The sequence below is a fragment of the Harpia harpyja genome, chromosome Z (assembly GCF_026419915.1).
Source record: "Harpia harpyja isolate bHarHar1 chromosome Z, bHarHar1 primary haplotype, whole genome shotgun sequence".
Lineage (NCBI taxonomy): Eukaryota > Metazoa > Chordata > Aves > Accipitriformes > Accipitridae > Harpia > Harpia harpyja.
In genome coordinates, this window is record NC_068969.1 from 18,357,834 (window position 1) to 18,385,114 (window position 27,281).

The 27,281-nt window shown below is 36.3% G+C and overlaps 1 protein-coding gene across 1 annotated transcript in view; it reads right to left on the reverse strand.

Annotated features, from left to right (window-relative positions):
* SUCLG2 (succinate-CoA ligase GDP-forming subunit beta) overlaps positions 1–27,281 on the reverse strand; it is a 135,494-nt gene that overhangs the window by 57,483 nt on the left and 50,730 nt on the right. Inside the window, exons 3-8 of the mRNA XM_052777751.1 lie at positions 16,924–17,023; positions 16,709–16,799; positions 10,345–10,497; positions 9,285–9,374; positions 6,787–6,883; positions 880–1,041 (exon numbers count right to left, since the gene is read on the reverse strand). Of these exons, the coding sequence (XP_052633711.1) occupies positions 880–1,041; positions 6,787–6,883; positions 9,285–9,374; positions 10,345–10,497; positions 16,709–16,799; positions 16,924–17,023 (693 nt within the window). The remainder of the gene's footprint in view (positions 1–879; positions 1,042–6,786; positions 6,884–9,284; positions 9,375–10,344; positions 10,498–16,708; positions 16,800–16,923; positions 17,024–27,281) is intronic.

Here is a 27,281-nt window from a genome sequence, read left to right on the forward strand (position 1 = left end):
GGGCAACTGAGTTGGTGAGGGGCCTTGAGCACAAGTCTTATGAGGAGCGGCTGAGGGATCTGGGGTTGTTCAGTCCAGAAAAGAGGAGGCTGAGGGGAGATCTTATCGCTCTCTACAACTACCTGAAAGGGGGTTGTAGTGAGGTGGGTGTTGGTCTCTTCTGTCAGGTGTCTGGAGATAGGACAAGAGGAAATGGCCTCAAGTTGAGGCAAGGGAGATTTAGGTTAGATATTAGGAAAAATTTTTTTACTGAGAGGGTTATCAGGCATTGGAACAGGCTGCCCAGGGAAGTGGTTGAGTCACCATCCGTGGAGGTATTCAAAAAGCGAGTGGACAGGGTACTCCAGGGCATGGTTTAGGGGGCATGGTTAATGGTTGGACTTGATGATCTTGAAGGTCTTTTCCAACCGAAATGATTCTATGATTCTATGATTCTATGAAATGGAGTTCAATATTCTGTTGTAAGTGGGAATATCATGTTTTTACACACCTACGTTTGCAGAGTCTTTTAAGTAACACAGTCTCATTTTTGAAAATTAATGACTGAATTCTGATGACTTCTCTTGTTTTGTTTTAATTACTGGAAAGACCAATTGCATCAGCTTAAAAATTCAGAATGTAGAAACCCCACAGCCTTCTCCCTTAGCCTGCCTTCTCTCTGATACCACATGTACCCTGCCTGTCCGCTGTGGCCTTCATCACAGTTTCAACACAATTTTAGTTTCATTCCTGCAAGAACTTGTGGAAGGACAGACAACCTCAGCAAAATAGACTGAAATACAGTGAAGGGTGGATTGAATGTCAGAATGTAAACAAAGTCTATACACTGAACAAGTATGAATTTGTCTTCAAATGCCTTTTGGATTTATTTGTTCTTACCAAAGCAAGCAATATTTCCATCCAGTCCTATATATTTTAAGTCATATTTGGCAGCTTCATTCTCTATAGGCTCATTTTCAGACTTGTCATCCATGGCAAATATTTCTTTTTGCCTAAATTCTGCATTGTCATCAAAGTTTATCTTGGCATCAAAACAAACAACTAAAGAAAAAAAAACATATAGGCATTTAAAGATTACAGTTAAAGCTTCTGAAATATTATGACTACTACAGCAGGGAGCGGGAGAAGGTTGCTTAGGGACTGATGCTGCTTCCAACATATGATCAGCTGAAGTTCTAGCATTGAGTCCAGTAGAGATGGGCAAGTTTTCCTTAAATCCTATATTAAGAAAAGGTACAGCAAGCATCTCCACACTACAGTCACATGCCCTTGTCACAGGATGATCTTCTGTGTTTGCTTTAAACAAGTTCCCCTAAGTTATGAAGGCAGTTTTTATGATTTGGACAGGTGGTCTGCAGTAATTACATAAGCGAGTCTACTTTAAATATTTTGAATGTATGACAGATATAACAGGTAACAGGTTAGAAATCCAAAGCAATGTTTGGTAACATGCACTTATTTATAGTTGAGCAATACAAAATGCTTTCCTTAGCCATATTTTTAGTTTATAATGTTACTAGCCATACACACATTATTTCACTAAAGATTTGAATTAAAACAACTTTAAGCCAATGTATGTTAAAAATTATCAAAAGATTACTTTTAAATAAAGAAAATTTAAAAAGTAAATACAAAACTTCTCATCAATGTCAACATCCGCTATGGTTGTAAAAACAAATTAAGAAGTAGTTAAACCTGACTATATTAAATAATAGATACAAAAGACTAGCTAGTAGATATAATATTCACATAAAACCACCAGTAACAGAAATGCACGTAGAGTGAACTGGTTATTTGCCTATTTACTGACTCATTATTTCTATGGGTTTGCATAGGCAAACACCTCATTAGATTAAGATGTTGTAAGTAAATGTAAGACTATATACTTACCATTTCACTATTTAAGTAATTTGATTTGTACTATATCCAGATTATAATTACTGACTGAAGTATAATTAATTTCTCAATGCAAACCAGTCAGATTTAAGTGCCTTTAAATGCTGCATCCAGAAAAATCTAATAGTTTTTCTTTCTGCTGTGTTTTGATTCATATTGCCATTGAAACACATACCTTGTACGTGTGCATGTGCTCACGAACATTGTACACATCTCTGCAACTAGAGGTCAAGTACAATTAAAAAGACAATTTTTGGTCTTTGATATAGATACCCATCAATTAATATAACTAATCACACAATCTTTTTGGTGGACAAATACCTCTCTTGTTTTTTTTTTTTAATATACAATTGCTTAACTTGGGGGAAAATATCTAAGCAAAAAGCAAACAAAACATTTACACAAACAGAAGAGTCTCAGTTGTATGTCTTGATTTGCATTTGGTTTTCTTGTTTTGGTTTTCTGATGTTGCTGGGGGGGTTTGTGGTTTGTTTTTTTTTTTTTTAAATACATTTGATTCGTAACCAATATCAAATTAAATTAAAACAGGATCAAATTTTGTTTCAGTGACTGCAGTTTCAGAACTATTCATAAGTGTTGGTGTATAATAAATATCTCCTGGAAGAGTCTAGATCTTACCCGGTCAACCATCATGTGGGAATCTGCCAAAAGGAGAAACGTCTGAAGTTCATAATACACTGCTACTGTACTACAGCTGCTTTAATTTTTTTTTAACAAGACCTGTACCATTTTTCTTCTTCAAGCTTTCAGTTCCTTAAATCACTAAAACAACTCAAACCTAGAGTAAAACTGCAGTTTCAGAGCTCTGTTTACCTTGCACATGAACATCCTCAATGTCACATTAATAGAATCTAACTTCTACAGAACATTCATCTTTAACAAAGGCCATGCTGTGCAAAGTAACAGAAAAAACACCTATTAATATTTATCAAACCATTTTTACCATCAAAAGCACGTTGTTACATGCATGATAGATTATACAAATGAATTTTGCTTTTAAACAAATATCAAAGAAAGCTCCAATACTTATATTCATGGAGTACTTCTGTTGTTTTTGCTAGCAGTTTAGGATTTTTGTCATCTGCCAATTCAACAGCTTACACTGAGAGCAAACAAAACAAAAACCCCCAAAGAAATTGGCAGTTACAGGCTTCTGACCCAATAGTGTTAACGAAGAATTTGCTACAAAATTAAACAAAAGGAAATACAAACGGCAATGTATTTTCTAATGGAAATTCACACAAGTGAAAAACACAAAACACAGCAAGAAATAAATCCATCTTAACTGTTACTTTGACAGGAATAATGGTCTTCATACAGAGACTTATATTTTATCATTAGAAATAACTGCCTTAAGCTACTCAAATGTTCTTCCATTTGTTTTATCTTTATTCTTCTTCAAGACATTTCAGATGGAGAAACTGCTAGCAAAAAAGAAATAAGCACAGGAAGACTTCTGTATATGTCTGCTAGTAAGACAGCTTTCACAGCTTGAAACCCACTCTGTTTCTGCTCCTCAGCTTCCTGGATGCAGAACACATGGGGAAAAACCTCAGAGAAAACAACATAAAAACTCCTACCATCCCTCATATTAAGCCCTCCTCACTAAATATGCACAGCCATTCCAGAAAAGCTAAGTTGGTAACTAATCCAAATCGGTTCATTTCTTCCACAGTGCCACCTCATAGTAGTCCAGCAAGGATGCAAAGTTAGTACCGCCGTGGTTCTTTAAGACCTTTTAGGACCACCAGCTTTGTTTCCCCTCATTCCTAACTGTCCTCTTCTTCACTTGTCCCTAGTTGTCTACCAGTTTCCCCTGTTGGTACCCAGCCAAACACCTCAATGTCTTCAGCACCTCAATGATGTCCCTATTCTGTTATCTGACAGCGCTGTCTCTGCCCTTCTTGGTGTCTATACACATCTACAGTGCCCACCCACTAACTCCCAGGACATACTTAAAGGTCTTCCTTGCAGGACTACATGGCTGAGATGATGTAGGTACTGAACTGGGGATTCTGTCCTTTGCTCTGCCAAAAGTTATTCTGGCAGAATAGTAAAGTGCTTCTGTATTAGTCATCTGAGCTAGCTTTGAACCAGCAAGTGTGAATACCAAACAGCCCAGTCCTGGCACAAAGAGCTCACCTAAAGCTCATTTCCCTGCCTGATAGAAGGCAATTGTCATAGATGTCCCAATTCCTGACATCTGACTGAGCAAAAGGACTACCGGGTACCTTCCACACTGCCCAGTAGTGTTAAGGTATCTTGGTCAATTAGTCTACTAAAAAAATTATTTCAACAAGTTTTGAGGAAGGAAGTTTTGTTTTTACAGTATCAGTGGTCTTGAACCCACAAAATAAACCTGGTAAGTACATCAGTCATAGCAGACAAACATACCAATAAATTTGTACTTAAGTGAACATCATAATCTGCAGGGAAGTTCCAGCAGTTTTTGTTGCACCTATTTTAAAGGTCCCATTCATCTTCCAAAGGTCAAAAGTGTCATGTGTTGCACATTGCTAGAACGTGAAAAATCCAGACCATTCATTTTACAAGGCCCTATTTCATTGTTCTGCTTTAACTTCACTGTGCAACACAAAATGAAGATGTCCTTCTCACCTCATTCTCAACTGGTTCTAATGAGGCCAATGGATCTACTTAAATGGCGGGGGAAATCAACAGTCTATTGGGTTCTGAAGATTTCCATTTAAAATACAGCCTACAATAGAACTACACTGGTCAACAGCAGGGCTTTTTGTTTCTCTCCCCCAGTACACATTTCACAAATTGCATAATAACCAATGGAGCTAGAGTTAGCTGCTAAGAATTTGACTTATATTTATTAAGCTGAGGGAGGTTTACAATGCAGAAACTATCAATTCAATGCGTACATTATTACGGTACTTCCAATGAGCTGGAAATCTGAACACACAGTGCTGCGAAAGATTTTCAAATAAAAAGAGTTAAAGAATTTGGTGTCTGTCCAGAAAGCTAAAGGATTCTGGTGGCAACAACACTAAACTCCCCCGCCCCCAACCAAGAAGGAATTCGAAAAAGGTCTGCTATCAAAGCAAAATTCATACATTCAAGCCATAAATATGTTCTTCTAGCTTAGTTTAACCTGAAAGCAGCTCATTATGTAAAAAAAAAAAAAAAAAGATGACACATTTTATCATTTTTATCATTGTCTCTGAATTATCCTCATATAATAGACAAGATATTCCTTTTTGTATTTATTTTTAAAATGCCACTTTACAACAGGGCACTTCAGTGTCCAGAACCTACTTTATAACAAAGACCACCATCTTTTAAGCTGTGTTAATAAAACACTCTTGGGCAGGATTTGTTTTACATCTTTTAGACATTTTCAGAGTTGATTACCAGCAGAATTTTCCTTTTAAGCTGTGGACAATTCTCTGCCAATTCTTTTGTATTTTGTTTTTTAATGAAAAGGGAAAAACAAGGTTGGACAATTGGAAGAGACTGCGTAGTTTCTAGCCACAGTTCAGCTTCTGAATTCCTGACCAACTGAGCCAAAAATATGGATTTTTAGTGAAAAGCTGTTTATTTTACAAACTAGCTATGGGCACATAAAAAGTATTTTAAAAATGCTAATTCTTTCCATTGGTACTGACTCCTATGAGGAACTCGTGTTCTTAACTGACGTAGCAGTGACCTTTTTCCAAAAGTTTCCAAAACAGCAATTAAGCTGCCACATTCCTAATGCCTGTTAAAATGGGTAAAAGCTTTCTCTTTCTGTTTTCTAATTTCCACTTTAATTTGTAGGCATACCTTATAAAGTTGGTGAAAAGCTGGAATTGTTGTTCTTGACAAACATTGATAAAGAATACTCAAGAAACGCCCACCAGCACTTCCCAACGTCAAACTTCTCTCAAATCACAAAATGACACTGTAGTAGGACCTCTACTAGGAAGTCACTAGTGGTTGTGAACCGCAGCCTTTGACACTGAAGTCTCAGCTAGCTCCCCCTGAGTCCACAACTTCTCATCATTACCCATTTAAATCAAAGACAAGAAATAAAAAAGGGAAGGGGCATGAATACCGTAAAATATTGGCATTAGGAGTGAATGCATGGGTAAAAATGCTCTGGCATCAAATGAAACAGCGAGGTGGTAACTATGATCCACCTGGATCAGCCCCACTGTTTCAAAATACCACAGGCATCTTTACTTCCTCCCCTCTTCGCCTTTGTCCAAGTTAGTTGGACAAAAATGACAAATGGAAGGAAAGGTTTCAGCTGGAAAACCAACTACTAGAATGTTGTGAAAGCTAACCTAGCTTCTTATTTTTACCCTATACCTTCTTAGCCCTGTATTCACGGTGGAAGCAGATCAATTACCCTTTTTTGTTCCCAAAGGATGTAGCTAAGTGTCAGTTCCAGCTGGAAATTCTCTTGTGCTCTAGTAGGTTGCAGAGTCATGCACTTACAATTTTAACTTACCCATATGTTTACAAACATGAAATAACAAGTTTCTTTCCACCTAATCTCAGTAATTCTACAAGCATTAACAAAAAAACAGAACAAAAAAACACAACAAAAACCCCCAAACCAAAAACCCCAAAACAAAACCAAGAAAAATCCAACTTTGTACAAAGAGCAGAAGAGCAGAAAATGTTGCTGTTTCTCACCAAGCGTAACATGTAGAAGCCGATACTTCCAGTATTTGGATGAAATAACAAAAGGTATTGAAATGTAAAATCTGCCATGGGAATATTTATGAATGTTGCTTAAATTACATTACAAAATGAAATTAATGCAAAGCTGCTGCTACAGCCTTCTATGCAATTTAATTTATAGTTTGCATAAATAAAGAATCATAATGCATTCATTTGTTTCCTTCAATTTCTTACCTTGCCCTTCTGGAGTTTCACCAAAGGGATTCACTTCAACCTGAGTGGCATCAATTTTCAAGAAGAGATTATACAGCTTCTTAATTTGATCTGCTGCCTAAATTTGATCAAGTGATTTACAATTACCACACAGAAAAATAAAAGTTAATGTTTTCAAGGCAAAGGTAAACCATTATTGATTATTTTTAATGTATTAAATGGCACACTAGCTCTAGATAATAACTGCTTTTATTTCTGTTTTCTTAATCATATTTATATAGTATCATAAATAGCTATAATGTAGCATTATGATACTGCAAAACATTTAGTAAATGTGCATTTAAAGACTACATGAACTGGAGATTTTCTACAAAATAAACAGCACTATTACTATGACAAGTTTAATTTGAAAAGTGCCTAACAGCTCATAATGACATATTCTCCAGTATGTTGAGATCCAAGTTGCATTCATGTTAATCAGTCTAAATTCAGAAACCATAACGCAGTATGTGCACATTAGTGACTTTAGAAAAAAATATAAATTTCTCCTTCCTACATCAGTCTGAAATGTTTTCTTGAAGAAATTATGTCAGAAGCATGCTTGTTTCCTCTTTACAAGATACTCTTGCTCGTTCCTTATTGTTCCTCACATCTATCTCTGTGACTGGTTCTGTGGCCGAAAGTATTGTGACTGACTACTAACTTCCAAGTCTTTTGCTCTTATAACATTTTTTGATTAACAGAACAACTTAAACAACAGCAACGTGAACGTGCATAAAAAAATTCCTTTGGTTCATTACACACTGACAACCTATTAGCTGAAATAAGTTTGCAGATGCAGAAGTGCACTAATAAAGAACCATTCAAATTTGTTCCTTCATTACTGATCAGTTAACTGAAGTGCACAACCCCAAAATATTTGGGACCTCTCCTAATAAGCAAAGTGAATGAGAATAAAAAAACCCAGAAGTCAGCTTCTCCCACAATGTCATTCATAAGAAAGAAAACATTACAACTGGAAAGACTCAACCCCAATACTGCACTACATCAGGAAGAACATGGTGAGGGATGTTCCTATCTCCGTCTACTCAGTCCTGACACAGCAGCACCTGGAGTGCTGTGTCCAGTTTTGGGACCAACATGTCTAAGACTCTATAAAGAGTTACAGTTTGGAAGCAGCATATGAATTGCTTATGAAGTCTTCCCTGCTCAAAAGTCATCAGCTGAATCTTTCTCAGTGGTTTTGACTTAAAAAAAAAAATTATCAGTTATAAATCCGCACCCATCAAGGCAGCAGTTTCCTTGGCATGAATACGCCGGTTGACAAACTATCCTGATAACACATGGCTAAGGCTATCAACAGTGATGCTAGGGAGGAATTCCCACTGTGCAACCCCACATTGACTCTGGGCAACCTGCAAAGCTGTTGTTGCCCTAGTACACTGCTGTAATTTTAACAGATCACCAGAATCGCTTAACTTTTATTAAGGGCTGCTCCATCTTTCAGCACCTCTCTGAATCAGGCAGCTTAATGTCAACATTTCTCTTTCTCAAGGTCTACAAGTACTGAGCCTCTTCGAGGCAAAGCATAAAATCCCAACCTAGAAATAGTGAATGTCTAAGTAAACACTAGAATTTGTCTGAATAAAAACTTCGTCTCTATGCTTCACTAAATTCCTTTGAGTTGATAGCACAAGGAAAGAAATGCATTCACTGCAGCATTATTTAAATGTATTGTTGAAAAGTCCATATATTGCTGTTAATTATTAAGTACCAGAACTCTTCAAGGGTTGAAAGGTTCTACATAATCATTCCTCCTCATTACATATACAGCTAAATCTTCAGATGTGTTAATCAAGTTAATGATTATGCATTTGTTAATTGCACGGTTGGGATAGAAAATAATTAAAACTGCTGAATTAAAAATAAAGGAGTTCTACAAAAATGACTGATACTATTGAAAAAAACTAGGCAAAAGTAGCTTAAACAAGCTTTCCTCTTCTCTGCAAAATGATTCATAAAGGCAAAATATCTTGCATATTTGTATACAATATGGGATTCCAATATATATAGAAAAGAGATACTGAAAAAACAACAAGCTGGCAGCCTTTTGGTTTTGAGTTGAAGACTGGGGAGGGGGGAAAAAGGCTTCAATTACACAGAAAGATACACTTCTACTTCTCTCCATATTAAGGGCCAAATTTTCAAAAAAAGCTCCACCCATGTAATTCACTGAGCTTCAACAGAATTCCAATGAAATCAAAAGAAACCCACATGGTGTAACAGCATGTTGTCATCAATTGCTTCAAAGACCAGGGACTTTCACTTTGGAACAATAAGGATCTTATTCAAATTGCTAAAGCCTGATGACAATTATATAGGTGCAATTTAGTATTTAAAATGTCAAAACGGTCCTGATCTAATAGACACTTAGCCTTTCATGTCTATTTGGAAAACATTTATCGTATAGCTGGGCTAAAAAGGCTTCAGTAAAATCTGAGGGAGTAGAGTCAGGTTACCTGCTGTTGCAAAGGTCCTTTGAATCCCAAATTTTTTGCCATTTGCAATGCCTGATGATCCTTTATGCCTTCAAAAATATCTATTTCTTCCTGTAACAATAACGTGCATAAATACAACTAAATATTCAATCTGAATGGAGATTTATAACTTCAAAAGGAAAACACTTAGTATACATTTGCAAATTAGTAATTAAAGCATGGCTGTTTGCCAAAGCTTTCAGACCGAGGCTATAGCAGCTGCCTATAGGGTATGTTATAATTACCACACCAGCTATGAAACAGTCCTTCCAAAAAATATATAATTCTTCAGGGTGGCATGCTGACAAGACAATGTGACACCAGTTTTCACTTTTAATTACTGTACAGATGGCGTTGACGAATATTTAGTCTGTTAATTTTTATGACATCTTCTGGAATATTTTCAAGGCGATGAGTGTCACTGCCCAGTAACACTGTGAAGTTTATGTAATTTTAAAATGCACATTAAATATTTTTACAATTTTTTGAATAATTATACTTGATTGTATCAATTATTTTCCCAGATGAATAGCTTCTCTACTCATTATCATGCCACAGTAACATAAAAAATACTTAAATATAGTCATCGTTATGAAAGCAATTATAACAGTTGTATTTCAGATGCAGAAGTCATCCAGGTACAAAGAAATCATTAACAACTCTGTCAATTAGAAAAAAACAACCCCAGAAACAATAACCATATTGGCACTGACCCACTTGTGATAAAACTGTGTACCTTCCTGAAAGTGAAACTCATAAAACATTTCAGATATTAAGTTTAACATATCATATAACAGCCAGATTTAAGCTCTTTTTCTAATCAAGCTGGAGACACAAACACTAACAAAAACAGATGTTAAACATGCTTCATTCATCTACTAGATGGCAGATCTGAAAACAGATCTGGTGAAACACAATTTTTATGGTTCTTATTGTCTTCTTTCCATACATGGAAGAAGGAAAAATGGAAGGGGGAGGGGAAGATATATTCTTTTGGATAACTGACAAGGAACATTTTTAGTGTAAAATATTATTTTAATACCTTAAAGATAAGTTCTGGGCTAGTAACCGCAACTTCTTCTATGTCAACGCCACCCTGTGGACTGCCAACCATAACAGGTCCATTGCAAGCTCTGTCCATCAAAATTGCGAAGTATGTTTCCCTGGAAATATTCAGTGCTTCTGCAACCATCACCTAAAAATGAATATAGGGAAGAAAAAAAACCAAACTAGCAACAGTTCTGACGGGTCCATCTAGCTGGTGAAGCGGAGAACATTGTGGCTCACATTTTCTGCATTGCCTTAAAACGCAGCAGTGTGATACCTGCTATCCTGAAAAGAAATGTTTGTTTCACTGCTTTTACAAGATATTACAAACCAGTGATCTTTTGCCCAAGAAATCCTCTCTCCCTAAATAAAAGACTCCTCTGATGCTGCTGTTCTCACTGGGGCATGTACCAAGCAGTGTAAACCAGGAACACCTAATTGCTGGGGTTTTCCCAAGAAGAGAATCGTTGCTGCTGCTGTGTCCATAAAGGGGACCTCCATATTACCTTTTTATTCCCAGCAAGCAATTTAACATACTGTCCCCAGAAAAACTTGAGTCACAAGGGAGTACAGTTTGCAAATCACATAGATGTAAGGGAGGCTATGTTGGCTTTCAGATGCATCTCGTCAGTAGTGCTGTTCCTTACCAGTAAAGTCTCAGGCTTAAGTCCTCTCCCTCATTCTGACAGAAAGCCATCCCGCACTTAGAATCTCAGCACTGAATTCCTACCCTGCTTAAGTACTTCCTAAGGAAATGGGTTTACAGATAATTCTGCCATCCAGCTTTTTACTTTCAGTTTAGAGACACAAGTAGATGTGGGACCTTCAGATACTGGCACAATCCAGAAACATAATTTATTTTTCCCAAGAGCTATTAATTTCTATTTATTACTATAAATTACAGAGCCCTTTCACACCAGTATCTGACAGATACCTCAGCGCACAACAACAAAGATGACTCAAGTCCTACATCTTTGGAATCTACAAGTACTCACATTAAAATTGGGTGGGAAAATGGCCCATATAAATTCTTTGTTACATTTTTTCTCTCTTGCCAAAAACATGCCAAAGTCAAAGTCATTTTAGTATTACAATAACTGTACCTTCCTCTTCATCTGAACTGTCAATTTTTGTAATAGTTTAACAACAGCTATTGAAGCAATTTCAGAGATTAAGTAGTTTTACACTTGGCAAAGGGCTCACAAAACTATGTTTTGATGCAAGAATACTAAATTCCCCCAAATGTTCTTCATCTTAAGAAGTAAAAAATCTGCATATGATCACTACTAATTGTTCCTTATAACAGGTGCCACAAACTCAGGTGCAAAGACTGTAAATCTGCTCTGCACTACAGTTTTGCTTTTCAACCTGGAAGCTGAGCAGCCACCTCTGCAATTTAATTAGCAGCATAGCTTCTCCTTATGACAATCAACTATATTCTTCCTTAGCAGAGATACTATTTCCTGTCTTTCAATGGAAGTAGCAGAAATCAGGAAAATCACTTCCCTAAGATTAATATAATTAAGAAGGATTAAGCAGCAATGTCTTTCTAACATGGTCTGTTTATAAAGTGACAGTTTTGAACAATGATTGTAGATGAAGATCATCAGTCTGAATGAAACATGAAGTGAAATTCATTCTACCAGTCAGCAGTTCAAACTCCTTAGATCTGAAAGGCATGTATACGTACACCTGCAGTCTTAAAACTCTACCCACCCGGCAAGATGTGTTCCATCAAATAAGTATTCCTGGGGTTTTCATAGTTCAAGGACTATAAACAAGAAAGATGCACTATACTTTCACCCACATCACTTCTTTGACATTCTACTCCAGAGTACATAAGAAAGAATGTACGTACCTTCTGCCTGGCTGTACATCTTAACAGAACAGAAAAAAAGCAAGAGACAAGGAATTAAATAAAGCCCTCTGTGCTCAGAATGGAAGAAAAGATGCTATTTCTTTATGGTTTTTTTGACTTGGAAGAAATTTGCTTTATAGTAATTTTGTTTCCTTCTACTTTTACCTTGCTTTATTCATAGAACATAGGGTGATGTAAAGGAATCATTCAAATAAGCGACTGTTCAAAAGCAAACTAAAGAAAACTAGGGTGATGGAGGCAACTAAGAATGTAGAAAACTACCGCACTACTTAAAAAGCATCTGCCTATTTTAGGCTACTATAAAAGGATGCTAAAAGCCAACTTCAGAAACATAGCTCAGCTACCTACAAACATTTGTCAAATTAACAAGCAAAGATATGGAAAGCATCCTTGATTTGCTACCATTAGTCTTTTTACCTGCATGCATGTTTTCACCTTCTTACATATCCTGCATCAATGTATCTGAAAAACGTGAATCAACTCCTTTAGACATAGGTCAAATAAAACCAATTGGTGCTACTGGATCTTGTCTGAGCTATTCAGACAGTTTCCACAGTGCTCAGGAACAAGCCCAGATTTAGGATGGGAATCCACTCAACAAGTCTTGAGGAATATATTTGCAAGCACAGCAGGTGGAACTTACCTGATTTAATAATGTATCTTTTCAACTGTTACTTCTGACCCGAGTGATTTTCCTCACTATTGCTAATTAACCATGTCAACATTGACAAATACTTCTCTGTCTTAATTCATAAAACCATTGAGAGTCCATCTACTTCATAGTAGGCAAGCTTACTGCAGCGTAAAAATTGTCAGACTGTGCAACATCTCTCATTTCTCCCAACGAAAAACAGCTTCTTTCCTTCACCATCCTCCCTGTTTGATGCAGAGCAAATCCAGGGAAATTGGTGTTCAAGGTCTTTAAATATTATTTGTTAAAGTCTACCTATCATTCACCTGACAAAACTTATGCAAACACATTAATGAACAGTTAAGAGTAGCGAAATTGAATCTACAGACTGTTGACTCTTCTCATATCTTGTCTGGTTTGCTTATGATAAAGAATATGAAGCATCATTATCAGTTTACCACATCAGGTTTATATTTAAAATGTCCTGGGGAAAAATCAGTTTTCTTTAAAACTCCCTGACAACTTCAAGCTTTCCTTCTTAAAAACAAATCACTACCTAAAAGTTTAACTCATACATATAATTTCATAAGGGTAACTACAACAGCTCTTTTATACTGAATCAAATATTCAAAATGTTAATTTTGTTATTGCTTGGAGAGAAAACACAGGTAGCAAATTCTCAAGTTGTCATGATAAGAGAAGACTGTCTTCTCAGATAACCAAGCTCTCCAAATTCCAAGCTGCCATAAGAGGATTTTATGTAAACTCACAAAATAGCTTCCAAGTTACAAGGGAACTGAGAAGACTGCTGTTTATTTAAGAAACATCAATCTAAAGAAGCACACACATGCTTTAAATTCTGTAGTAGGCGCACAAGCTGAGAAAACAAGCTGAAAACACCATTTTCTGCTCCATCATTATTCTAATTGTAGAAAATTTCTCTTATTCCTTCCTTAGAAATACATGTAAAAGGTACGAGACTTCCACTCCCTGACTTGACACTAGCTTATTGATTGCCTCACAGAAACTGAAGTAATAACTATTTTCCTTCTGAAAAATATTTATTACCTAAATTTTTAAAAACATACGAGTTCACTCAAACTTTCCAGAACACCAAAAATTTCAAAAAACACAAAACCTAAAAACATGCCTTTTCTTTTCTTCCTGAACTACAATTTTCTTTAAGTACCTGTACACACACATATTCTTACATACACATACAGAGAAAGCATATGCCTTGAAATAGAACAAAAATGCCAGCTATTAATTCTCAACTTCCCCACTGCTCTTAGCAAGCTCAAAGAGTCTGTCCAGCATTTTCTGTGCACTAACTACGCACTGCATTAAATGACATCTTAGACATAGCTAAACTTATACTTTTAATCATATTACTGTAGTTCGCCCCTTGATTAAATTTTCAGTGTTTGACATCGTAGCCATGACACTACAAACCTGAATGCCTCAACTCCTTTAACTACTTTGAAGATCCTAGAGTGAGCTAACTTTGGAAAAAATAAATGCTTTTAAAAGACATTAATTTTTCTGTGAAATGGTCTTTTGATGACCTAGATGCATAATTTTAAACATGCTTTCTTCACTATCTAACTAGCAATGAGGAAACCATTGGCCAAAGTGTTATGTAATGAATTAATTTAAAACAGGGTGCATGCTCTTTCCATACATTACCAAGAATCAAGATCTTAACACCAAAAATATAAAACATACTATTACCTTGTTACATATGTGTGCAATGAAGATATGAATTGGCCTATGGCTTTTAAAAGCCAACTCTATAATCAGAATGGAAGTCTATGACAATAGATGAAAAGCATCACACTGGTTTATCATGCATCAATATTAAAATACTTGGAAGCTGAGTCCTGAAAAGTTTCCATGTAAGCCTATAGTAAAGGAAAAATACACAGTCTATCAAGGCTATATACTTTCCTGTACCACCAAAATAAATATCTGAAGTTCAGCAATGCAAACTTCACCTTAAACTTCACATATGCCCTAGCTGCTTACTCTTGACCATTGTTTATTCATACAAGCAACGTGTGGATGGGGAGGAAAGCAGTTGCAAGTTAAATCTTCTATAGCTATTCTATACATGGTACAAAAGTCATCTTAATATAAATTCTTTGAATAATCCATTTCAAAAAACCCCAACACCCATACCTTTCTCTCATTTCTATCAATTTCAAAGAGAATTAGAAGTTTCTTTTTCAGAACTGAATATGTAAATGAATGAACAGACTTGCACTCAGACAAAAGAGTGAAATTTCCTGTACTGATGTATTCAAAGTAGGTCAACTAGGGCAAAAGAATAAACCCAAGGAATTTATAAAAGCAAGCTGCTTTTACAATACAAATTTTTCAAAGCAGAGTGCCTTAATATGGGAAATGTATATCCTTTTTTATATCCTTAGTATTATCACGATCTCTGACAGACATGCCCTAATAGTAATACTGTCCCTTCTTTTTAATAGCTAGTATTTCTTTTTAACAACTACGAGGAGTGATGGTAATCTGCTCTCCCTGCTCCCCAAGAGAAGAACCACCTGAGCACCTTCCTCCAGCTCTCATTAGACAGTATCTTTCCAGACAGGTGTTCCCCTTCTATGCTAATATACCAAGCTGTTCACAATATATTAAAAGTGAACTGCAGTTCTTTTCAGCTCATGCCAAATTAACTCCTGGCATCAAATACAGTGTAGCCCTTGACTACATACCTGTATGAAGATCCTTGCTCAGTAAAACAAAGCAAGAGATAAAAATATATATAGTAGATAGGCAACTGCTAGGATTTCCTGACTTCCAGAATTTTACTACGGTAAAGGAGAATCTTGCTGAAGGGCAATCTATGCTTCTCTTATTTAGGCCAATAAAGAGCAACACATTTATGCTGACACCTTGCAGTATGCACCATCATAGGTCAATGAATTACCACATACTAGCTGAACCACTGCCATGACCACATTTTACTCTGTATCTGCAACAAGTTAGGAGGAATCTACTTTTACAGACTTTTTTTTTTTTAAATAGAGATCATTCTCATGCAAACCTTTCAATACTTAAAGGGGGCTTATAAGAGAGATGGGCGCAAACTTTTTAGTAGGGCCTGGTGTGATAGGAAAAGGGGTAATAGTTTTAAACTAAAAGAAGTTAGATTTAGACTAGGTATAAGGAAGAAATTTTTTTACAATGAGGCTGGTGGAACACTGGCCCAGGTTGCCCAGAGAGGTGGTAGATGCCCCATCCCTGGAAACATTCAAGGTCAGGTTGGACGGGGCTCTGAGCAACCTGATCTAGTTGAAGATGTCCCTGCTCGTTGCAGGAGGGTTGGACTAGATGGCCTTTAAAAGGTCCTTTCCAACCCAAACTATTCTATGATTCTATGAAAGTCATCTGTCACTGTCTTTAATAACAGTTGCCCAAAGCTGAGGCTGAATGAAATATGGATAATATTATTGCTACAGGTAATCATGTATATATTACTTCTCTAAGCAGAACATCAATAAGCATGTACAGTTAATGCTATATATATACAGTTATGCTAACATTTAGTATGTACTTGATGAAGGATGAACATATGACAAAGGATTCCCTTCAACAGAGGTAGCAGAAATGAATTTATTTTTCCACCACTAGGTATGCTGAAATTGATAGACAACATACATACACACACAGAAAGAAAAAGTAACTTTTTTTTTCTTTCATCAACTAGATGCAATCAATCAGGCATTGGAGAAGGAATGAAAAAAATGAATCTATGTCATACACCCCAGCATATTAATGCAAAATTGCAGCTGAACATAGTTCTCAACTTTCAAGAGGCAAAAATCTTACCTTTTTAACTGTCACACCATCCTTTGGAGTTTGTTTTGTTGACAGATTGTACCCAATCATCTGTTTAGCAAGCTGTTCAACAATCTTAGGGCTACAAAGGAAAAAGGTTAGTTTATTGAAAGATATTAAAAGAAACAGTCACACAGCTATTGCAAACAGCTTAAATATTACAAGAGAAGCAATTTATTTATGCTTTTTCCACTTTAAAGACTTACTCTTTAGTTAGATGCACTCCTCCTTTCAATCCACTATTGAAAATACCTTTTCCTCTCCCTCCAGCCAGAATCTGTGCCTTCAGAACAATTTCTTTTGCCTCTGTAAAAGAAAAACACGTTGTTATTCTATCGTGTGTCATTTATCGAGCTTGTGAGTGTAAGTTTAAAAACCATTTCCAGGTTAGACTCTTTAAAAACAATGAGAAGTTGTTTGTAACTAGTGAGCAATAAAACTAGAGTCAATTCAGCATTTTTATAAAGCAACCTTGCAAAAAAGAATTGTTCAAGAAAGTTAAAGGATATATACACACTACTTATTAGCTGGATAAATATGTCATTATTTAGATCAAAACCATGCTATTAATGCTACATGGCCTGCACAACAAACCATATAACCAGCATACAGTTTGACAGCTTACACTCTGGCACAGTTTTTAAAACATGAATCAGATCATATTTTGTCTTGAATGCACAACAAACAAATGCTCATCAAGGAAAATAAATTCCGTTCCTTGCTCTGAACACATGTAAGCAAACCAATGGATGTGGTCCTAAAAGAAGAAATCCCTATCTCCAAAGGGCAAGTGTAGAGCAAGGGCAGTAGCTGTGAAAAGATGTTCATCTGTTTGTGAGGCATCACTTGAATCTTTGGCAATGTGAGTGTAACAGTATCTTAGTAACAAGAAAGTGCAGCAAGACACAGTGACAAAAGCAACTGCACCAAGACCTACGTTCCAAACAGAAGCAATCCTAACATCCTTAGAGAGTAAAACAAGGGGGAAAAGGGGAAAAGAAAAAACAACCAAACAAAAACATCAGTTATGATCTCTGCAGCTCCGTGGACCATAGCAACTTCTTGAGCCATAAAGACCTCCCAGTTGCCTGTAAGATGTTTATTAATACTGAGTACTGTCACTTTGCGCATTTATCATACTACTGCCAGGTATTTTGCAAAGTCTGAGATCCTAATATTAACATATCACTAAGCGTGCCTAGAAAAGGCTAACGTTACCCTTTTCTAAAGTCTGTGGAAATCTCTGATGTCAGTGATGTTTGGATTAATTAGGTCACACCTTGAATCACAATATTCTATGCAAGTATGCAAGAAAACATGAGAATTTGTTGTTAAATTGACAAATTTACTGTTTAAGTGGCACAGAGGATATGGATGCTGTCATTCAAACTAACGCAGGCTTTCTAGGCTTGGATTACATAAAAACATATTACAGATGATTAAATACAAGTTTGGAGGTGTGGCAATTTTTGGTGCAGGCCAGCTCTGACAGCATCATTTCAAAGTTCCAGTATAATAAACTCATGCTACTAGAAGACAGTTGGATCTTAGGATAGAATAAATATTATGAAATAAATAATCTCTTTCCTGTATTAAGACAGAAATGCATTTTTAACACAGCTATTGGAGGTACTGTACTAAGAGATGCCTGATTTCCAAGCTTCTGAAGGCAAAATCCCTCCACATGTTTATCCATTCAGTAACATTTGACATATATCATTCTGAACCTTAAAAACACTCTCCTTGAAAATACTTCATGCATTCCAATATACTCATGTTCTTGGATCCCTATTATTCATGCCACTGCATGGCAGATAACAAGGAAATTTAAATGCAACAAAAAGTTTTATATCAAGTGTTTCCTAAGCACACAAATTATTAAGATGAATTAAAACTATAAATCACTTTCCAACCTGCAGAAGCAAACTCTAAAATCACAATAGCTGCTGTGATAATGAATCTAATACACTATTGTTAATAGATGCTGCAAGCATTTAATTAGATAGGTTCTGGGTGCCAACCATCCTGACAAGGTGAGTTTTGATTGTCAGTGATACGTGATATCAATTATGTGAGTGATCACTACCCTCATTCCTAACCAGCACGCTACACAAGCGCTGATTATCTTCATTTGGCTACAACAAATTAAGTTAGAGAAAGAAATTAATGTGTACATTTTTATAATCCACTAGAGGACCATCAAGGCAATACAGTAACTTCAGAAAAACAACTATCAAAACCATAAACAAACACACTAGAAAGTAAGCATAACCATGTAAAGATTAGACCTGAAGAACTAATCAATACAGCAGCTCAGCAGAGCACAGTACAGCAGATTCTTCTTGCCCTGGGGGAAACCAACAGGAAGCAATTTAATTCAATAGTTATTTGCCCAAGCTCTGCAAAATGAAGTAAACTAGCCAGATCTTATTTTACAGTAACTAGGCTTGATCATTCAGTACTTATCAAGCTGATTCACTACTTAGCATCACCATTTTATTTAAAGAGATGATTTCTAGAAATGCTCACACAAAGTTTTTATGTTATCTCCTGCCTGATTCCCAAATTATGTTATGGAAGACTACCCCAAAAGAAAAATGTGGTTTTAGTTGGAATATATGAAGTAATTCACCTTCACTTGTAGGCTGTAATATAAAAAAAAAAAAAAAAAAAAAATCTACAAAATTGTGCACAAAGTCAGTATTAAACCCATCAAAACCAAAAAGCTGTAATTGATTTCCATTAGCACCCTTCCAAACTGCTGTAGTAACACTGGAAAAATGTTTAAGCAGGACTGTGTAGTTATAAATACTGGATTTGAAGAGAACCTAGCACAAGCAACATGTCTTTACACCACCATAAAGTACAGTGCAATGTTTTCAACAGCACTGCATTTGGTCATTAAGGCTTCAATGAACTTCTGTTTATGTCCACTGACTGATAAGCATTTGTGTAAATTTAAAAAAAAACCCACCCAAACCAAACAAACCCAAATAACAAAACAGACTGCTTCTTAAGTGTACATAGATTTTTTTTTTTGTCACAGATAGAAAATTTTCTTTCTCATTCAAAACAATACAAAAAAAGACTGCTTTTAAGTGTCACTAATTTAGCAGCAAATAGCCGCAAACTGCTCCATGCAGATTAATGACGCATTTCTGGTAACAGCATGTGTTCTTAACTAATTACAACTTGAATACATTAATATCTCGGACTTAACAGTGTATTCACTGGATCGTATATTCGTCTTTTTTACATTATTCTACAGAAAAAAGAGAGACATGAACATTTCCAAAGAGTCCTTTAAAAAAATGGAGCAAAATACAGCTTGTCCCTATGTTAGATGCCAATAAATAAGCAAGACCTTTACTCCTCAGAAAAGTCCTCAGAATTTAAAATTTCACAACTGTAGTTGGGTCTAACCACATTTCTAAAAAATCAAATATAACCACATAGGAAAAAGCCTTAAGTACTTTTCTTTTAAATAAATTCAGACATTTCAGCAGGACAGAATATAACACTCCAAGGGACAAGCATCTTCTACACTGCATTCAACAATATATCTCCTTCCCTTCAGTCAGCGCTGTGAATACAAATGGCAGTGATACTCCTTGCAATTGTAATAGGCTCAGTTCTATAATGAAAGCCTATTTAAAATCAATAAAATCAGTCCTGCTTTTGGGAGCTATGATTACTCTGGTCCACTGGTACTGCTTGCAGCAAAAATGAACAGCTTGTTCTCAGCCCACTGCTGTGTATATTTAACTACTGAATTTTTGATCATGAAACAATATACTGAGAACCATAGTTCTGCTAGTTATATGGTATGCTAATTTATTACCTGTGAACAACTTTCCATTATTATTGATACAACTGTGTGATTGCAAATTAGGCATGTTAACAATTACACTAAAATGTGCTGTAGCTTATAAAAAATAAACTACTGTAAAGAACAGACAATGTAAGACTGCATGGTAATAGGCCTCACTCTTGACTGTTTATGAGCAAAAGATTTTCTATCAGAGAGTACTCAGGACTACTTTGGCAAGGCATCCTACACTACAGAATTAGAGCATGGGACTGAAAGGGAGGAGGTTTCACACAAAAACCTAATCACATTTCTGTCTCACCATGTGACTTTCAGCAGCTCGCCTTCTCTGTCCGCAGGGGCTCTGTGAAAATTAATTAGCATCTGCACCTCTTTCAAAAATGCAGAACCTGATTCAGTATTACATTACTGTATTTTTACCCCAGTGTAAGGCTGATCGCAGAAGGGCTGACTCCAAACCCTGGCAGCACCATAAGCACTGCAGCAGAAGGAAAGTATCACTGGAAAATGCACTGATCTCTCTTGTAACGAGCTTAGTACATGTTGCAAAATAGATGGAAGAAACCCAGTGTCATGGGAGCAGTGCAATGAAGACAAATTGAGGACGTGCCAAATCAAGGTCTTACAGAAGCACTGTCTCCTTACTGACCCAAACGCGAGCATAAACACGGAGTTGATAAACACGCGAGAGCTGTTTCCACAAAGGCAGCTGGGGTTAACAAGACTGTTTTGTCCTTCAGTATGCACAGGAGGACCCCTGCCCAGTGTGGCTAGGCAGATATTAACTAGTTTCAAGAACTTTGCTAGTCACCCTTCTTTACCAAAAGTCATTAAGCTGCGCTTGATGAGCAGAATTCTTTGAGCACATCCTCCTTGCCTACGTCCTAAAAGAGCTAGATGGGATACGTGCATCTGCAACCAGCTCCAAACTCTCCACCTCTACAGAAGAGGCAGAGGCCAATCTAATGATGTGTTTATCTGGCGAGAGTCCTCTGAGCGACACAAATCATTGTTATGCTTGGACATGTGCAACTTTAAGCTTCCCTTTGGCCAGTCAAGCTTGAGTCACCATCTTTTTCATGGTTCTCTAGAATATTACTCCACTAAGGACTGGCTGGGACTCCCACTGCATGATCAATTCTACCTCCCAACCACCTATGCTGGACACTGATTTCCTAAAACAGAGCAGTAAATTCAGTGCTTCCCTTCCCAAAGCAAGCTTTTTTCCCCCCACTCTGCTTTATAATTTAGCTTTCATAACATGGGAGTTGAGGAAAACAAGGCAGACATTACAGACATTTTCTGGCAGCAATTATACTTCATTTTGGATCGCACAAGTACTATAAAGATATCAACAAAACCCAGAATGCCTACATGCCGTTCCTACTTCAGTTTCCTCACCAGTGTTGATGCAAAACCGCAAATGCTCAAGTGTCCCTTAAGGGTTCTAGATAATCTCTCCCAAACTGCATCTCTGCAGCTCAGAGCTTGTCTTCCAACACATGGGGTTTCCCTTACAAGCCCTGAAAGGGTCAAGTTTGGGTCGGTTCATATTTTTTTTTTTACCTATCTCTAGCTGATCCAACCGTAAGGAAACCTACTTTTTGTGGTCTCATCTGTCCTGTTCTATTGTTGTTGCTTGCTTCTTTCTTGTTTTAATGCTACCACTACCACCTGAATTTCTAACTTCCCTTTGGGAAAGACTGGCTACAAGTAATTTTCCAAATTTCAGCCATCCTGTTATACTGCTCAGGCAAGATCCTGTCAGGTGCTTATTACTTTTTAACAATACTCCTGTCCAGAGACACTCTGGTATACTTACTTCAACACAAGAAAGAAGGGAGAAGTATAAAAGCTATAAGGAAGACCATAATGAACACAATCATAAAAAATGGTAATAAACCCTAATTCCCAAATTGAACACCGAATCTTAAAGTTGCTGTACTAACTTTTCACATTTGGGTCTCTTTGCATGAACTTGCTCTGAAATCTGAGACAGCTTTTCCCAAGGAGCAAGTTTTGCTACCATTTTCACTGTTCCCCATCTTCTGAGAACTCCAGGGATGCAGCGTCTGAGACAGTTCCCATGCTCTGCCAAGTAAGCAGATTGAGATGGGAAAAAGAAGCTGTCCACAGGAAGATACCTCCCACATCTACAAAATTATTGGTATGCTTAAAGGTCTTTAGAATGAAGTTAAACAATTGATTCCCCCCCCTTTAATTTTAATTAAACTCCCTTCCTCTGTTATTTTAATTCTTCTGCTCTGTAACACCAAAAAGAATTATGTTCTTACATGCCTAGTTTCTACAACCTTTGGTGTTCAGACTAGTTTATAATTAAAGTTAAATAAATCATCCTTTTTATAACTCCATACTTTTGAATATATTGTATATTTATTGCTAGATTATAAGCCTCATTAAAATCTATAATGATAAATTAGTCAGTCTCTTGATTCTGTCACTACTGTTATTAATTGCTTTCATAACCATTACTACACACTTCACCAGTGATAAAAATTTTAAAGCTAGATAAAATCAGCTGAGCTAAAGCTCACTCTTAATAATGCACTCTTAAACCTTCTCAGAGTAGAAGTAATCAAGTATTCACATGTCCTATATTTAAGTTAAACCTGATAAATTACTTATACAGCAAACAGAGCCTCACTAGATCCAGCAGCACCACTATAATGCGTGGAAAAATATGCACATTAAGGCAGGTATCAAGAAAATAGTTCTCGCATTAAAACTGTTCATTGTATGTGCTTGTTTAAAACTCCATAGGATATCTTATTTCTGATATTTTCCAGCCTTTAACAGTTTCTTTTTTCAACCTAAGTTCTCATTATTTTTTATGTAGATTTCCTCTGTAATAGACACAGGGTCACACTGGTCACATTTGCTTACAAACTCAAGAGGAGACATGGTTTGAAAACTCCATCAGGAGAGGAACAAGTTCTTCATTTGGTGGAAGACCACTGAAGTCTACTGACAAGTGAGCAAAAGCTTTTTCTGCCAGCTCTTAGGCAACAGCCATTTTATGGGTAAAACAGAGAAGGCCACTTTCTGTAACCTGCAATGTCAACCTGGCATCCGGCACTACGATGCATAGTAAATACTGAACAAAATGGAAAAATTCATGCAAATTGATACAGCGCTCTTCTGTCATTACACCCACGAGTTTCATTCTTGCAACTTTTAGACTTCAAAATATTCTTTAAATTATGCCTTACTCCAATTTTTCTCCTCTTCTGATGATTTCACTTTAAGAGACTGTAAAAGCAAACAAAGAATACTTTTCCTTGTGTATTAGTTGTGATCCTTATTACCTGACACCACCATGGAAGCTTCTCAGGATAATCCATTATGCACTAAGAAATTCAGGCATGCAAAATTGTGTGGTTTAGTAGACCTGTTTTCCTTATAAATATAAAATACATAGATACATCACAAAACTTGCTTTCTAAAATCACTGTCATTCAAAAATTTGACATTTTACCAGATTTTTAGCAAGTCATTTCTTTCCACCCTTCCTTTTTCCCTAAACTACAAAAAAAAAAAAGTTATAGTGAAATGAATATACTGACAGTTTTCTTTGCATCTTTACCTTTTAAAGCTTACAGGGATTTCAAGTTTTCCTTGCCAAAATATTCTGCAAACTTTTTTTTTTCTTTTTAAGTAAAACATATTTTAAAGTTAGCAGACTCAGGCAGTTCAACTGCATCCTAAATTCTTGATTGAATACCATAACACCATTTGTTTTAATGCAATTCACAGAACAGGCTTTATGCAATCTGTAGTGTTGAAGTCAAGCAGTCATTAAGAACAAACACTGTTCTCGCCCCTAGCTGCAACAATACACACACCTGTTTTCCTGGAACGCTTTCAAAATTTCATTGTTTGTGATTATCTGTAAGGCACAAAAGACAAAAAGTCTTCTCCGACTGATTCTAATTCTGTTATCCATTATTGAACTGCAGAGGTGATTTTGAAAAATTTGTACATAGTGTAGAAAATATAAAAACTGAGGAACATACATTAGTTTTTTCATAATTCACTTTTAAGCATAAAAGAGTTGTTGTAGTAGAAGATATTTTCAGACATGGAGCACAAAAGAAACCTAAGCAAGAAACCAGGGAAATAGCATGGTAAACAAGCAAGTAAATATGCAGAGAGGAAAGACAACTGCAATGTTACCATCATTGCTTAAGAAGTGTTAACAAATTCATAATGTAATATATCTGGCAGGTGAACCCCGTTCAAGTACAGACTTGATAATTAGTCCTTTGCTGAACACAGTCTTTACATACAGGCCTGCTATGCCCGGCAAGATCATTAAAAAAATATGCATTAAAACGGAGGACAAAGCTAAAAGAAATTTGGCGCATGTCACACAGTGGTGGCTGGGCACATAATCTACAACCTTCAAAAGCAGAAGAAACAGGCCACGTGCTAAAAGGAAGGCATCTGAAGACGGAGCAGCTTTAGATCCAATTTCTGCAAGTTTGCCAGTACTACGGCAGGACTAAGACCCTTTAAAGGGTTTCATCATCTCTTACTGCCTTGTAAATACCAGGACAAACTGACCTGATAGCTTAACGTGTGCATGCACCACCCAGCTTCAGGGGACCTCCTTGCTTCCACAGTACTCGACATCGCATCAGCAGTGGTCATTTCTCCTCTTTACGATAATTTACAGTGACACAATACTGACGCTTTCATCAAACAGGTAGTTATCTGCTTAATTTAAGCATACACTAATGCCAGCTTGGCATTTGAGTGCATGCATAAATATTTCCCTGAGTGGGGCTTTGACATGTTTCGTGAAGAATTCTTAATGAAGCTCCAAACCTAAAGCTCTTCTACAGTTTGCATTTTTACCCAAAGTGATGAAAATACTGAACAGCTCTTAGCTAAAAATTTACATTTTTAGCAAAATTAACATTCCCTCCCAGAGACAGTTACCGTTAAACAGTTCTGCTCTACCTCTTAGCCTTATATCCCTTAGCTTTTGTTTCGTTGTGTAGGGCTGCATTAGATACCACACATTTTGCTGTTCAGACCATAAATAAATCAATCCACACCAAAACTAGAAACATGAGAAAGAATAGCAAGTCTGGCAGTGTTTTGATCTGAATCAAGCCCAGTAGTATCAAAAAGTCCTCCAGTAGTCCGATTCATTATCCAACTTACATTGCGGAATTAAGTACAAAGTTTTCACTGTACTGCTGAAATAATTTATTGAGCGTCTGAAGAAAATCATGCTAGACTGGTCATTATCTGGGAAACATCTGGATGGGAAAATGATCACATACAAGAATTTATGTCTACCCACCACCACCTTACCTTCTGCACATTAAAAAGAACTACTTACGGATAGGAATTACATACTTAAAAGAGGACATTTTTAAGACCACAGTATTTACCACTCAAATGTAGTCTCATTTACTGAGGTATTTTCTATTTGAAGAAGGAAAGAATATCAGACTCCACAATGAAAATAAAATCTAACTTATTTTAAAGAAACAATCTTTTTCCAGCATGGCTTCTAACAGACATCTAATAGCAGGAGTAAAATCCAGACAGAGAAGTAAAATCTAGTAACAGAGATGCTGGGCAAGGCTTGCACAAGGCTATGTGACATTTAAGTTCTTTTGCAGATAGAACTGGGACTTAAGTGATGAACAGGTATGGCTCTGGCCATCTGGAGTAGCAATGAATTTCACCCAGAGTGAAAAGAAAAACCAAGAAGAAAACTACCTGAACTGGTTCTGATGTTTCATTCCTGTCAAGTGGAGGTTAACTAATTGGAGGCTTCTAGACAAAAGCTCATACACTGCTAGAGCTTGAGATCTAGAAAACAGAGTTATCCAAGTTTGAAACAGACAGAGAAAGCTCACCACATAAAGATTTAAAGATGACAAGAAACAATGGGATACAAAAATAAATGGAGAAATATCTATTTAAAATATAGAAACACTGCAACCAGAGTTAAAAGTATATTTATTCCTAGATATATCTTCCTGCACATTTTGCTTAAAATCCTTCTAAGGATTACTGATGTTAGTTTTCAAGGTATCTAGCTTTGTATTTCATAAAAAACCCTACTGCATTAAGCAGTACAAAAGAAATATTTCAGCCCTCTGGCAACTGGTAAATATTAACTACTGTAGGCAGATGAAATTTCATCTCTGGTAAGCACAATTGTTTATAACTTAATGTCAGATAATACCAGTAATACACTAAGCACAACTAACATGGGAGAGGATGTACTATCATCCTCCTCTTATTATTGTTTACTCATCACATATGTGAAATAGAAGCAATTGCCAAACTAATCTAATATTGGAAAAAGGTTAAGAGGAGACCCATTATAAGAATCTGTTAATTTTTAATTCAATATTTCAGACTTAATTATTCCATAAAAAGGACATCTCACTGATCAATGACACATTGGTGAATTTAGCTTCAAAGCCAAAAAAATTTTGTGTAGATCAAGTGTCAAATCTTTATTATCTGAACGATGTTCTTTTTACAGCTTCATAAAGTTAACCAACATATACAATTCCTTCACGTGCATGCAGTGCGCCAAGACATTCAACACAAAATCATTCAGAATGCATCCCTAACAATGCATCCCTGCCAATACTAATTAGCCTTATAAGAAAAATAACTTCCTTTAGATATTTTTTCTAGATTTCTTTTTTGTTCTGTGATATTTTTCTTAATATCACACCA